The sequence below is a fragment of the Euprymna scolopes genome, chromosome 14 (assembly GCF_053919585.1).
Source record: "Euprymna scolopes isolate OS-2025 chromosome 14, ASM5391958v1, whole genome shotgun sequence".
NCBI classification, from domain to species: Eukaryota; Metazoa; Mollusca; class Cephalopoda; order Sepiida; family Sepiolidae; genus Euprymna; species Euprymna scolopes.
In genome coordinates this window covers 85,623,011-85,638,720 of record NC_136495.1, presented here as the reverse complement: position 1 = coordinate 85,638,720, position 15,710 = coordinate 85,623,011, and the positions used below count along the sequence as shown (strand labels likewise).

General features: G+C 27.5%; 1 protein-coding gene across 2 annotated transcripts in view; it reads left to right on the top strand.

Moving 5' to 3' along the window:
- LOC145293142 (nuclear transcription factor Y subunit alpha-like) overlaps nucleotides 1-15,710 on the top strand; it is a 160,267-nt gene that overhangs the window by 138,846 nt on the left and 5,711 nt on the right. For both annotated transcript variants that reach the window (XM_080139556.1, XM_080139557.1), the window contains one exon: nucleotides 7,858-7,980. In XM_080139556.1, the coding sequence (XP_079995682.1) occupies nucleotides 7,858-7,980 (123 nt within the window). The remainder of the gene's footprint in view (nucleotides 1-7,857; nucleotides 7,981-15,710) is intronic.

Genomic DNA, 15,710 nt, shown 5'->3' with positions numbered 1-15,710 from the left:
ATTCTTTTATCTTTTATTCTTTTATCTTTTATTCTTTTATTTTTATTTTTTATTCTTTTATCTTTTATTCTTTTATCTTTTATTCTTTTATCTTTTATTTTTTATTTTTTTATTTTTATTTTTTTTTTTTGATTCTTTTATTGTTTATTCTTTTATTGTTTATTCTTTTATTTTTTATTCTTTTATTTTTTATTCTTTTATTTTTATTTTTTTATTTTTTTATTCTTTTATCTTTTATTCTTTTATTTTTTTATTTCTTATTTTTTGATTTTTTGATTCTTTTATTTTTTATTCTTTTATTTTTTATTCTCTTATTTTTTATTCTTTTATCTTTTATTCTTTTATTTTTTTATTTTTTATTTTTTGATTCTTTTATTTTTGATTTTTTTATTTTTTATTTTTTGATTCTTTTATTTTTGATTCTTTTATTTTTTTATTTTTTATTCTTTTATTTTTTATTCTTTTATTTTTTATTCTTTTATTTTTATTCTTTTATTTTTATTTTTTATTCTTTTTTTTATTCTTTTATTTTTCTTTTATTTTTATTCTTTTTTTAGTCTTTTATTTTTTTAGTCTTTTATTTTTTTAGTCTTTTATTTTTTAGTTTTTTACTTTGTGGACCCACGTGTGTCCCATCGACAGTCGCCAGCAAGAAAAAATGGCGATCCAGTCATAAGAAGAATAGGTGAATGAAAAATTCATGACACATTATGTTGGGAGTCAGCGATCTGTTGGGGGCCACACACGTGTTGTCACAAGGTTGACAAGAAAGCTCTTATGGTTTTTAACTTTTAAATTAAAATGAACATCTCTTGGCTCAAACAAAAATTTATTGATCGAAATAAGCACCATCAGAGTCAACACATTTTTGTCAACGCAAAACAAGTGTATTTGTGCTAGTAACTTAAAAATTTTGCATTCTGGTGGTGATGAAGTTGCTGAAGGTGTTCTTGTTATCGTTTACGTTTTTGAAGCATTTCTCACAATGCTTGAAAAAGTGGTAGTGGTAAGAGGTCTGGAGAGTTTGGCGAATTAAATGTTTTGTGGCCCAATTCGTTCAACTTCTGCAAGGTCAGTTTAGCGATGTGCTGTCAGGCATTGTCGTGGCAGAGAATTGGACCTTTTCTATTGACTAATGCTGTGTGTTGTGGTCGAATTTTCTGATGCATTTCATCCATTTGTTGACAGTACTTCTCTGCTGTAATGGTTTTGCCTGCATTCAAAAAACTGCACAGACCACCAGTCAGTCAGCATGATCTTCTTTTGGTATAACTTTGCTCTGGGAAATGGAAATCTGTCGGCATCTAATCGCTGAGCATTGCTGTTGTCGTAAAGAACCCACTTTTCATCGCAAATTACAACCTTGTCAAAAAACGGGTTGTTCTTGTTGCATAAAAGAAGATGACACTTCATAACCGTGTTTCTTTTGGTTGTCGTTCATGAGGCACCGATTTATCAAGTTTTTTTTTTTGTCTTTCCTCTCTCGTAAGTGGTTGGAAATCGTTGTCAGGTCCAATTCAGAAGCAAATTCTTAAACGTGTGTGGATTGGATTTGATTAAGGCTCTTAATTGATCGTTGTCTACATCTGGTGGCTGACCACTATGCTCATCATTTTCAAGTGGCGATACCAGACATCATAATGTTCAGCACTGAACAAGGCATACACTGATACTTAATTTGACACTCCTAGTTTTTAAATCAGTAATAAGTACATTACTCCTACCTCCATCAAAATAAAACTTATATAACTGAATTCACAATAAAATTTACTTTAAAATGGTATTTTAATATTTTTGTTGTGATTTGTATATTCAAAGAAATCGCTATTTAAATCCAACTATTAACGACGAAACATGCCAGCATAGCATGCTTGCTGGCAATAGATGACTTTTTGCAAATAAGCAGTCAAGGCGTCTTCACATAAGTACTTGAAGCGGAAGTTATACCCGTTGACGACATTTCTAGTAGTTTTAGCTAATCAGAGGAAAAAAATGTCTTTGCTATGGAATTGGGACACATGTACATCTTTCCAGTCAAAAGTTAGAATATCTCAAAGTTGATACTTTGTAGTACAAAGATAAGTAAAGATAGAAACTGTGTTCAAATGCTATTTAACAGCGAAAATATTAATTTCTTTTGTCCTAAAATTTAAAAAGAATTGGATAAAAACTTATGCACGAATTGATAGAAGTAGTGATAACTAGCATTACAAGCATATGCTGTATTTTTGTGGCAATATTACATACCTAATGTGCTTCAACAAGTTATATCTTTTTTATTTGTAGGTCAATTTTTAAAAGAATTACATTGATGAAAAGAGAATAGAATAAGCATTCCAATGATGTTAATTTATTTTTCTTTTATGCGTTCAATGTTTTTATGCTCCAAGCTAAAAATGAAAAAAATGGTAAAAAATGATGACAACAAAAAGGGAAACTTTTTTCCATGTTTACATTTCATACACATTTGGATACACATGTGCGGGGTCAAATTTGATTGGATATGGTTGAAATTTTGCAGGCTATATAAACATAGAAGTTCATCTCTACTAGACTTTGATTTATATTTTTATGACCACAGGAAGCAAAGTTATGACTGAGCAAAGTTGACAAAGAATATTTCAAAATTGATAAGATAAATTGGCATACATCATCCATTTCATATAGATAATAGTTTCAGATATAATATATAAATATTTGATAATTATTAATTGTGTGGAAATTTCTTTAAAATGTTACCTTTTATAGAAATTCAAATCTGCTTACTGGGGAAAACGGCTCGCTATGTGCTAATGCGCTGCCTAGTGCTCAGCTGACTAAAGTCAGCACATCAACAAGTTTTTTGTATTCTCTTAAAAATAAAAAAACTTTTTCTACTTTCAAAACCAAAGCAGAAAAATCAGTTTTATTTTTTATTCTGAGTTTGTCAATTTAAAAAAATTATTTTCAATGTTTTCAAATTTGATTTCCAAACAATACTATTTTTTGTTTAACGCTTTTAGTACACATGCACTAAAAGCGTTAAAAAAAAAACAAATGTACTTAGTACATGCGTTTCTGTTATCATTGTACTTGTACTTAAGGTAGAATTGTGTTTTTTAGTGGTAAAAACAAGAAAAAAAAACAAATATATAACAAATAAATGCTACCATGCTGAAATAATAACGTTATTATTTAGAAACCCATTCTTAACATGGGGAAGGAAGGGTGTTTTAACTATTCTGTACTTTCACTTAACAATTAAATAAAATATAATGCGAAACTTGAATTTATTTTTAACTCGTTGTCAAGACCATTTTTTAATTAATCTGTAAAACCAGTTTTCTTTTTTTTTTTTAACTGAGGATATCTAAATAATAATAATTAGGCAGTTTGATAAAGAATTTCATTGTGATGCATTTTGTAAATTTTTACCTGGTTTCCATCTTAACATTTTTTTTTAAAATGACTACCTTTTAAGGTTTTTGGGTATGCTGAAAACGAATATCGCATTGAATTTTTCCACAAATAAGTAGCTTTCCGGATATTAAGCAATGTCATTTCTTATGTTATTGCTGGTGGCCATCTTGGTACATGTGTTTACACATAATTTCTCAGGGTTACGTTTGCACGTTCGCACATACCAAGATGGCCACCAGCGATAACATAAGAAATGACATTTATAAGATATTGCTTGCTCTCAATAAAGCTATATTTAAATACCACTATAATACTTAGTTTTGTTCATGAATAGACACCCACTGTATGATACTATGCGCCAGTTTAAAAAAAAATTGAAATATTGAAGTTTATTTATAAACTATTTATTTGCAGAAACTTTAAATGCGATATTCGTTTTCAGCATACCCTCAAACCTTAAAAAATAATCATTTTAAATGTTAAAACAAGGTAAAAAAAAATGATTGTTTTATTTCTTTGTTTACATAGTTGAATTTTCAGTAAAACAAAGGAATAGACAAAAATTACCATCAATTGGTGAATATATCAGGATTCCTGGTATTCTGCTACTGTGAAAGCTACATTAAGGATTCATGTAGAGTACGATTTATGGTTGCATCTCAGAAAATGGGGGTATATTTTGGGCCAGATAGAGAGGATTTACAAAATTGAAAATTGGACTGGTTCCAAAATTCATAAGTTCTGGTCGACTATGGAAATCCATCTTTTACAGAAATCCAAAATCTATATGAAAAATTTTTTTCGATTTATCTACTCGATTTTTTTTTCTTTGAGGGGAGTAGTAAATGCCGGCCATGGATGCTTGTTAGGCATTCAATGGCTACACCCAGATTAAGCTTTGGTGAGGAGGCAGGAAAATGCTTGCTTTCAATAAAGCTATATTTAAATACCACTATAATACTTAGTTTTGTTCATGAATAGACACCCACTGTATGATACCATGCGCCAGTTTTAAAAAAAAATTGAAATTTGTACATCTTAATTTATAATTCATGGCTTATGGTAAAGAGATACATCAGATTTGACTGCATAATCAGAAAGAGCACACAATTTTACATAAGAGTGCCAAGTTTCATGAGAATAGCTTGAAAACTAAATAAATGGTGGCGAAATTACCAAATTTCTTGAAATGTTGAGGTCCATAATTTAACCCCTTTTTCTAAAGAAAATGTTCACGGAAAAGCCTAAACGTTGGCACTTAAAATTCTCTTTAACTTTTGAACTACTGATGGTATTTGCATAATTCAAACAGTTTTAAGCATCTTTTACATAGCTATTTTCATGCAAGTTGATTTTTTCTTTTTAAATAATTGTTATTTTATCAACTTGTAATGCTATAACTGCATATAAACATGAGATTTTTTGTGTGCCGAGACGCACACAAAAAATCTGTAAACAAATTGTTTGTCAATTAACTTATGAACATAAAATATTCATCTTATTTTTGTTATTTTTTTAGAAAACATAAGTTTTAATTATGGAAAGAAAAATAATATTTTAGAAAAAATAATTTCTTTGAAAAAAAAAATGACCGACAATGACCATGCTTTTAAATGAACATGTAAACCACTTATCCAGTTAATTAGAAGAATAACTTTTATTGGGTTTGTTTTACAATCCACAGAGGTATGAAAAAGTGGCCAAAAAAACTAATATATAATAAATAAATGTTATCAAAGGCGAGTTATTCTTCTACTTACCTCGATAAATTTTTGGTGTTGTAAATGTTTATTCTATTCAAAAAACAAGTAGTGTCAAGCATTACATGAGAACAAGAAAAAATGACTGATGTCTCTTGAAGTCTCGACAATGACTTGAAAATAAAAAATGATACAAAATAGTGGTAGAAACTCACCTGATAATTGTCACAGTAACTTAAAGCCATTAAAATGAAATTTAATTATCATAATTAGTTTAATGAACTTGAAAACAATTCTAATCTGTACAAAATTTCCTTTCATTTGATATGCTACAAGTCATATTTTGTTAATTTCTTTGAATTGTGTCATGGTGGCCATCTTGGATTTTTTTAGTTTTAGTTGCCATCTTGGATTTTTCACAGTGTAATGATGACAAATGATAATGTCCATCAGAATAATATTTCGCATGATGATAGAGCCTACATCCCATTTTTTAAAACGTTTTTATGATGCTCCTACTTAAAGCTGTTAAAATGAAACTGGAATATGCTAATTAGTCCATAAGTTACTAAGTGAGATTATCCTAAATAACACCAACTAAACCTCCATGGCATTATGATAATATATTCAAAATTTCATATCTTAAAAAGATCTGAAGATACAGCTTTTTAAAAATGGGTTAGTCTGTAAATTGTGCAAATTTCCTACCATTTTCAGTCACAAGCTTATATGCATTTGAATAGGACTGACTTAAGGCAAAATGTCCATTAAACCACATATTTTTTGAATGTATCAAAAATTTGAATAACTCCTCTTCTAATGGACCGATTTTAAAAAACTGACAATATTATTTCTTTGTTTTTATGCTCTTTTCAATAATGCTTGGTTTGAGTTTATTTGATCTAAAAAAAAAAAAATGGTGTGGTATTGCTACTTCAAGACTCTTGTCACTGCCACAAAATTTCTTAAACCACTATTGTGCTGTGTTCAGTAATGGTTCCTGGGCCAAATGTTTCATTGATATCATGGACTGTTTCAGCAACTTTTCAGCATAGTTTTAATTAAAATATGAAAATTATGCAAATTTGCTTTTTCCCATCTTTGTATTCAATGTTCTGAAAAGAAGACATAATTGTTTTAAAATGATTGTAATTTAAACGATTAGATAGAGTGAAAAATGTTTTTTTTAAATGATATATAAAGTAAAGATATTATAATAAAAACTTATTTGAAAAGACATCATTTAAAATAAAAATTAAAAATTCCACAAGAGCCTTCTTGTCAACCTAATATATTGAAAAAATTATTTAATATATTTTATATTGAAATATTGAAAGACAATAAATGTTCAAAAAATGCAATGTAATTGTCATTTGATGAAATGACCACACACCAACACTTCAGCTCATTTATTACAAATTCTAAAAATAAAAATGATCATTGATTCTAATGTTGACTTTCCTAAATGTTAAATTAAATTTGTATTTAAATGTTTTAAACAGAAATATTTCAAAAAATTAAACTGAGAACAAATAAAACTTCAGGTTTTTTGGGGGGTTTTTCATATGAGAATAAATTAAATAAAAATTTCCGTCCAAACTTTAACATTGAAATAAAACACTTAAAAATATATTTAAAAAATGTAAGTAAATTTTTAATCTATAATAAAATAGGTGATGCATCTCTGCTGATTACATTTTATGCTATCATCTATCTATGAATGCGAATGAATATACTATTTGTATTAATTTTGGTATATGATTTGTTTAGTTATTTTAGTATTCAAATTGTCTTCAAAAATGTATAAAAATTTTGGTTGAAGAACCAAAAATGTACAACCATACTCCCCTCCACCCACCCAACTCACACATGCACACACACTTTCAAAAATTCTATAAGTAAAAAATTCTTTGAGTTTTAAAAAATGTAATGTTCAAGTTTCTGACAATATTTGTACTGTGATGATGATCTGTAAAGAAAAAAGTTTTCAGATAAAATAACTTTTTAGATTCATTAATGAATAAATACTGAACAGAGTTAGCAAATAGTCAAACTACTGTTATTGAGTAATATTTTTTTTTTTTTTTACTAAAAGACAAAATCAAGTTACTAGCAGGCCGCCCGGCATTTTTCAATTATAAAATATGCTTAAATATGATATTTTAATTTATGCAGATTTCATATTTTCATTATAGAACCAATTCTCTATCATGATACTGTATCCAAACTATCAATGAAAGTGTCCATACGAAAAAGTTCGGAAACTTATTTAAGGCACTTCGTATTTAGAGGATTTATTAAATCCTATGAAAATTGTTTGACTTAGAGTAAAGGCAAATTATTATTTATTATTTTTATTAAAATAAATTGTGCAAAATCATTTGCATATGCATGTATACACCAAGCCACCAACATATGTTGTTATTGTGGTTAGTTCTGATTAGCCATGTTTTCAATAGCAAATTTACTGTCAGCACAATCTACATTGTTCAACTTGTGAGATATAAATCCCATTAAAAGTGTAATTTAATATTCACTTGTTTCATTTTTGATTTTTATTTAACATTCAAACTGATTTTAGAATTAAAAATAATGTTCAAATCGTCTTACAAATAAAGTTTAATTTTTTTCATTTTTCTTTTTTTAATTTTAAAACTTCCTATCGATGATGAAAACTGATGTTTATGCGTCCATCAATTTCTGTTAATCTTTTTGTTCTAAATAATGTGTAGTGTATTTGCATTTTCTGCTCTTGTAGAAATATCTACATGAATCCAGGCATCGACATGCCATGAACCGAATACGAGGAGATGGTGGACGTTTCTACTCCATCAAAAAAGATGGTCCATCAGAATTTAAATTGTCACCAAAGCATGAGGAGGTATTTATTGTCGTATTTCACTTTAGATTATGTTCATTTATTATACTGCCATCTCTTGCTTTACAAAATTTGTTATGTGAAACACTTAATAAACATTTCATAACTTTGTTATACATATGCAAAAAAATATTTCTCATTTATTCATATACGAGATATACGACACATTAACGTTTTTCTAATTTCAATACAAATTTATTTATTCTTCAAATGTAAACAAATGAAAAGAGAAATTAGAAATAGAGAACAGAACAACAGAACAATTTGAATTAAGCAATTAGAAGAAATTACTTTATTGCTAATTACCTGATACACCCCTAAATGCAGAAGGGACTCTCAGGCATTTTTTGTGTCCTAATCCTAATTTGCTGTCTTTTTAAATTCATATTCTGACCATAAGAGGTAAATAAAGATGAATTAATTTGAAAATATGACTTTTGACTTTACAGATAATGTGAGAAATGGGTCCAACTTTTGCATTTAGATGAGTTTACTGGTTTATCCGATGTGCAAGAGAGCTGTGAAATTCTCAACCCTGATTTCATAATTATAACTTATTAGAATTAGTCAGAAAACTCTTACTTATAAAAAATGGAGCAACAGATTCCCAATTTACTCTTTTTGATGTACAAAGCATAACTAATCTATCCAACAAACTTGGGATAAGAAGTTCAAATTATCTGATACTTTTCAAATTGCAGAAAGAGATCAATTCTAAGTTTAAGAAACAGATGTAAGATGAATATTTTGTATTCCTTTTACTTCCAGATGGTGAGGCTCCATTAACTTTGTAGAAATGTGCATGCCTTTAATTAGAACACTTTCCATTTTATCTTTTTATCCTTTTAGAATTCACTGGCATTTTACTGAATTTATTTATCACTGGCATTTTACTGAATTTATATATCACTGGCATTTTACTGAATTTATTTATCACTGGCATTTTACTGAATTTATTTATCACTGGCATTTTACTGAATTTATTTATCACTGGCATTTTACTGAATTTATATATCACTGGCATTTTACTGAATTTATATATCACTGGCATTTTACTGAATTTATATATCACTGGCATTTTACTGAATTTATTTATCACTGGCATTTTACTGAATTTATATATCACTGGCATTTTACTGAATTTATATATCACTGGCATTTTACTGAATTTATATATCACTGGCATTTTACTGAATTTATATATCACTGGCATTTTACTGAATTTATTTATCACTGGCATTTTACTGAATTTATATATCACTGGCATTTTACTGAATTTATATATCACTGGCATTTTACTGAATTTATTTATCACTGGCATTTTACTGAATTTATATATCACTGGCATTTTACTGAATTTATTTATCACTGGCATTTTACTGAATTTATTTATCACTGGCATTTTACTGAATTTATTTATCACTGGCATTTTACTGAATTTATATATCACTGGCATTTTACTGAATTTATATATCACTGGCATTTTACTGAATTTATATATCACTGGCATTTTACTGAATTTATTTATCACTGGCATTTTACTGAATTTATTTATCACTGGCATTTTACTGAATTTATATATCACTGGCATTTTACTGAATTTATTTATCACTGGCATTTTACTGAATTTATATATCACTGGCATTTTACTGAATTTATATATCACTGGCATTTTACTGAATTTATTTATCACTGGCATTTTACTGAATTTATTTATCACTGGCATTTTACTGAATTTATATATCACTGGCATTTTACTGAATTTATTTATCACTGGCATTTTACTGAATTTATATATCACTGGCATTTTACTGAATTTATATATCACTGGCATTTTACTGAATTTATTTATCACTGGCATTTTACTGAATTTATTTATCACTGGCATTTTACTGAATTTATATATCACTGGCATTTTACTGAATTTATTTATCACTGGCATTTTACTGAATTTATATATCACTGGCATTTTACTGAATTTATATATCACTGGCATTTTACTGAATTTATTTTTCACTGGCATTTTACTGAATTTATATATCACTGGCATTTTACTGAATTTATTTATCACTGGCATTTTACTGAATTTATCTATCACTGGCATTTTACTGAATTTATTTATCACTGGCATTTTACTGAATTTATATATCACTGGCATTTTACTGAATTTATATATCACTGGCATTTTACTGAATTTATATATCACTGGCATTTTACTGAATTTATATATCACTGGCATTTTACTGAATTTATTTATCACTGGCATTTTACTGAATTTATATATCACTGGCATTTTACTGAATTTATATATCACTGGCATTTTACTGAATTTATTTATCACTGGCATTTTACTGAATTTATATATCACTGGCATTTTACTGAATTTATATATCACTGGCATTTTACTGAATTTATTTATCACTGGCATTTTACTGAATTTATTTATCACTGGCATTTTACTGAATTTATTTATCACTGGCATTTTACTGAATTTATATATCACTGGCATTTTACTGAATTTATATATCACTGGCATTTTACTGAATTTATTTATCACTGGCATTTTACTGAATTTATTTATCACTGGCATTTTACTGAATTTATTTATCACTGGCATTTTACTGAATTTATTTATCACTGGCATTTTACTGAATTTATTTATCACTGGCATTTTACTGAATTTATTTATCACTGGCATTTTACTGAATTTATATATCACTGGCATTTTACTGAATTTATTTATCACTGGCATTTTACTGAATTTATTTATCACTGGCATTTTACTGAATTTATATATCACTGGCATTTTACTGAATTTATATATCACTGGCATTTTACTGACCCTAACCCTAACCCTAACCATTTTACTGAATTTATTTATCAGACTAAAAGCACTTAATGGCAATCAGTAAAATAAGCAGAAACATTTTGAAAAACAGTTACAAATCAGTACGACAAGAACTACACACTATCTGCAGAGAGTAAAAGTCCCTCAATGGGGCTACCTGTTGGCTGTAGGTAGCGACCCGTAATACCATTAGGACAGGATCCTGGTGGTTGAGGGACTTGGGGGTCAGGTTTTAGCATCCCCACTTCCCAACACACCACTTTGGCCCTTACTAGGCTAGGTCGGAAGGGCTTGATCCGATTAATCGGCTGGTCACGTCAAGCCTCATCATATATTAGCCACTCCACAAACCCACTATTAACACAGCATGCCTATCTCTTTCCCACAAATAACACTTACTCTCTAATATATAGTGAAAACGGGTGACTGAGGGTCAATCGACTAAGTGAAAATATCTATGACATGGCTGCAAACCCTTAAAATTACTACATATCCCATAGTAACATCAAAGGAAGACAGGTGCTCATGAAATATATCACTAAAATCGAGTATATCATTCTTGTATCCCTGTTGAGCCTGGGCGAATGCCCCCCACCCAGGCACTTTCCACATAGGGCTCCAAGGTGGGTTGGGAACAAGGATGATGAAAAACCAATCTTATTTGATTATGGCTTTTATTCCTCCTAAAAACCTCAAAAAAGCTTTTCAGATGTTGTCGACATTTCAAGTTCAGAGGACAAACAGAAATGCCCAATCAAAGAAAACTCAATATTTTTAGTAATGGAAACGAAAAAAATGAAATAAAATTTCATTTTTCACAATGGAAAAAATTTTCTCTCAAAAAATAAAACCCAAAATGATAAAACGACTACAAAATAACACCATACTTATCGAATTGAAACAAAAAACACAAGCAAAAGAAATTCTCAAATGGCAAACTTTTAACAATATCAGAATTAAAACTTATCTTCACCCATACCTAAACTCCTCAAAAAGAGTCATAATGCAATGAACTAGCAAATTGCTCTACTGAGGAAATTTTATCTAGCCTTTCAGAAGTAATCAAGTAATCATTTTAATAAACACAAATCAAAGTTGTCAAAGCTATACAAAAAATCCTCCAGAAATAAAAACTGAAGAACTATCTCAATTGATAAAAGAGATGATGAAAGAAATCAAAACACTAATTCTGAACACTGGAAATACTCAACATACAAAAGAGAGTACAACAACAAAAAAAACAGAACCAAAAACCAAAAAATCCAAATTAAAGCAGAAAAAGAAAAGACTCCCCAAATGAAAACAACCCTTATAAACAAACCAAATGAAACAACACCATCTTCACCCAATAAAACGAAAACTAAAGAAAAATCAAATGACAGACAAAGATCTAGATCCCAATCAACGTCAAGAGGAGGAAAGAAAATAGGAACACTGGAGGAGATGGAGGTAGAAGACAAAACACCTTCAGACAAATAAAATGACAGAACACAATAAAAAACTCAAACTATCATTCAATGGAATTGCCGAGGTATTAAACCTAATTTTAACAAACTTCTTATACTCATTTCACTATACAATCCAGCTGTCATCTGTCTACAAGAGACATTTTTACAACACAGTAACCACCTAAAAATAAACATTTTTACAACACAGTAACCACCTAAAAATAAACATTTTTACAACACAGTAACCACCTAAAAATAAACAACATTTTTACAAAACAATAATCACCTAAAAACAAAAAACATTTTAACAACACAATTACCTAAAAACAAAAAAAACATTTTTACAACACAATTACCTAAAAACAAAAACCATTTTTACAACACAATTACCTAAAAACAAAAACTATGAACCAATGGAGGCACATCAATTCTAGTAAGAAACGACATTCTAAAGAGCAAACTTACTGTCCAAACCAATCTTCAGGCAGTCACAGCTTGGGTCACACTCCAAAAAACTCACAATATTTTCTCTATACTTACCCCCTAATGAACCAATAAATAATGAACCGAATTAGAAAAACCTAATCAATTACCCTCTCACCCTCCTTCTATACTTTAACAGCCAAAGCACACTATGAAGATGTAAAGACATCACACTATGAAGAATCAAAACAACTAACTCCAAAGGAAACAAAATGGAACAATTTATAAACAATAACAACATATGCCTTCTCAACCAAAGACCCACCTACATAAACTCAACGAATGGTACAACCAGTGCCATTGATCTAACCATGTGTGACCTATCAAGCTTTGTGGATTATACATGGAAAACTTATGATGATCCCTGTGGAAGCAATCATTTTCCCATCATAATTGACTCCAATAGTACTATCCAAAACAACATACCAAGAGTGAATACGAACAAAGCAGACTGGATAAAATTCAAACAATTATGCTCGCAACAATTAATAGAACATAAAATCCAATCAATGGAAGACTTCACCCGAACCTTAATCCTAATAACTAAAGAATGCATCCCCAAAAATTGCCCTCCAAATAAATAGAACAAATCATGGTTCAACCAAGAATGCAAAAAAGCCATTAGAAAAACGAAGGCAGCGCTAAGAAAATTCAAAAAGCAACCGATAACCAGTAACCTCATAGAATATAAACGACTAAGAGCACGTAAAACAATAAAAGAATCAAAATAAAATTATTGGCAACAATTCGTCAATCAAATCAATACCTCCACCAAACCTAGAACTATCTGGAAAATGATTAGAAAAATCTCCGGGAAAGATAACCCCACCCCAAACAAACATCTCCTCACTAAAAACAATAAAATAACTGAAAACAAAGATATAATACACTGGCAAAAACTTTCACTGACAATTCATCATCAAAACAATACAAAAACACAATTCCAAACACTAAAGAAAAATCAAGAAAAATATAAAATAAACTTTTTTAGTTTCCTAAAAAAAATATACCTCCTGAACTTCTACAAATGTTCAATAAAATATGGATAGAAAAAAGTTCCCCAAAATATGGAAACAAGCCACAATAATTACCATAGCAAAACAGGGAAAAGATACATCAAATCTGGAAAATTACCGACCTATTGCTCTAACAAGCTGCTTATGTAAAACCACGGAAAGAATGATCAACTTCTGTCTAATGTGGTATCTAGAAACAAACAGTATCATTTCAAAAAATCAATGTGGATACCAAAAAAATCCTGGATGCATCAATCTAGAAACATATTAGGGAAGCTTTCATTAAGAAGCAGCATGTAACCACCATGTTTTTTTTACCTAGAGAAGGCTTATGACACCACATGGAAATATGGCATAATTAAAGATCCCCACCACATAGCGTTGAAAAGGTGTACCTCAAGGAAGCATTTTATCAACTACCCTCTTTAATATAAAAATCAATGATATAATAAAAGAACTCTCTCCTGATATATTCAGCTCCCTATATGTGGATGATTGCTCTATCAGCTATGCATCCAAATATATCCACACCTTAGAAAGAAAACTTCAACATAATATAAATAAAATCAATAAATGGGCAACTGTAAATGGCTTTAAATTCTCAAAAACCAAATCCAAATCCATTTCTGCAATAAACGAAAACTATACAAGACCCCATCTTTACAAATCGAAGGGGGAAAAATCCCTTTTGTAAAAAAATATAAATATCTAGGAATTATCTTTGACCAAAAACTAACTTTCAAACCACACATCAACTATATAAAAAATAAATGCAGTAAAGCACTACAAATCCTGCGAGTCCTAGCCCACACAGACTGAGGAGCTGACAAAGAAACTCTTCTCAGAATACACAGAACACTAATCAGATCTAAACTAGACTACAGCTGCTACATATATCAATATATATATATATATATATATATATATATATATATATATATATATCAATATATATATATATATATATATATATCAATATATATATATATATATATATATATATCAATATATATATATATATATATATATATATATATATATATCAATATATATATATATATATCAATATATATATATATATATATATATATATCAATATATATATATATATATATATATATATATATATATATATATATATATATATATATATATATATATATATATATCAATAATATATATATATATATATATATATATATATATATATATATATATATATCAATATATATATATATATATATATCAATATATATATATATATATATATCAATATATATATATATATATATATATCAATATATATATATATATATATCAATATATATATATATATATATATATATATATATATATATATATATATATATATCAATATATATATATATATCAATATATATATATATATATATATATATATATATATATATATATCAATATATATATATATATATATATATATATATATATATCAATATATATATATATATATATATCAATATATATATATATATATATATATATATATATATATCAATATATATATATATATATATATATATATCAATATATATATATATATATATATATATATATCAATATATATATATATATATATATATATATATATATATATATATATATATATCAATATATATATATATATATATATATCAATATATATATATATATATATATATCAATATATATATATATATATATATATCAATATATATATATATATATATATATATATATATATATATATATATATATATATATATCAATATATATATATATATATATATCAATATATATATATATATATATATCAATATATATATATATATATATCAATATATATATATATATATATATCAATATATATATATATATATATCAATATATATATATATATATATATCAATATATATATAT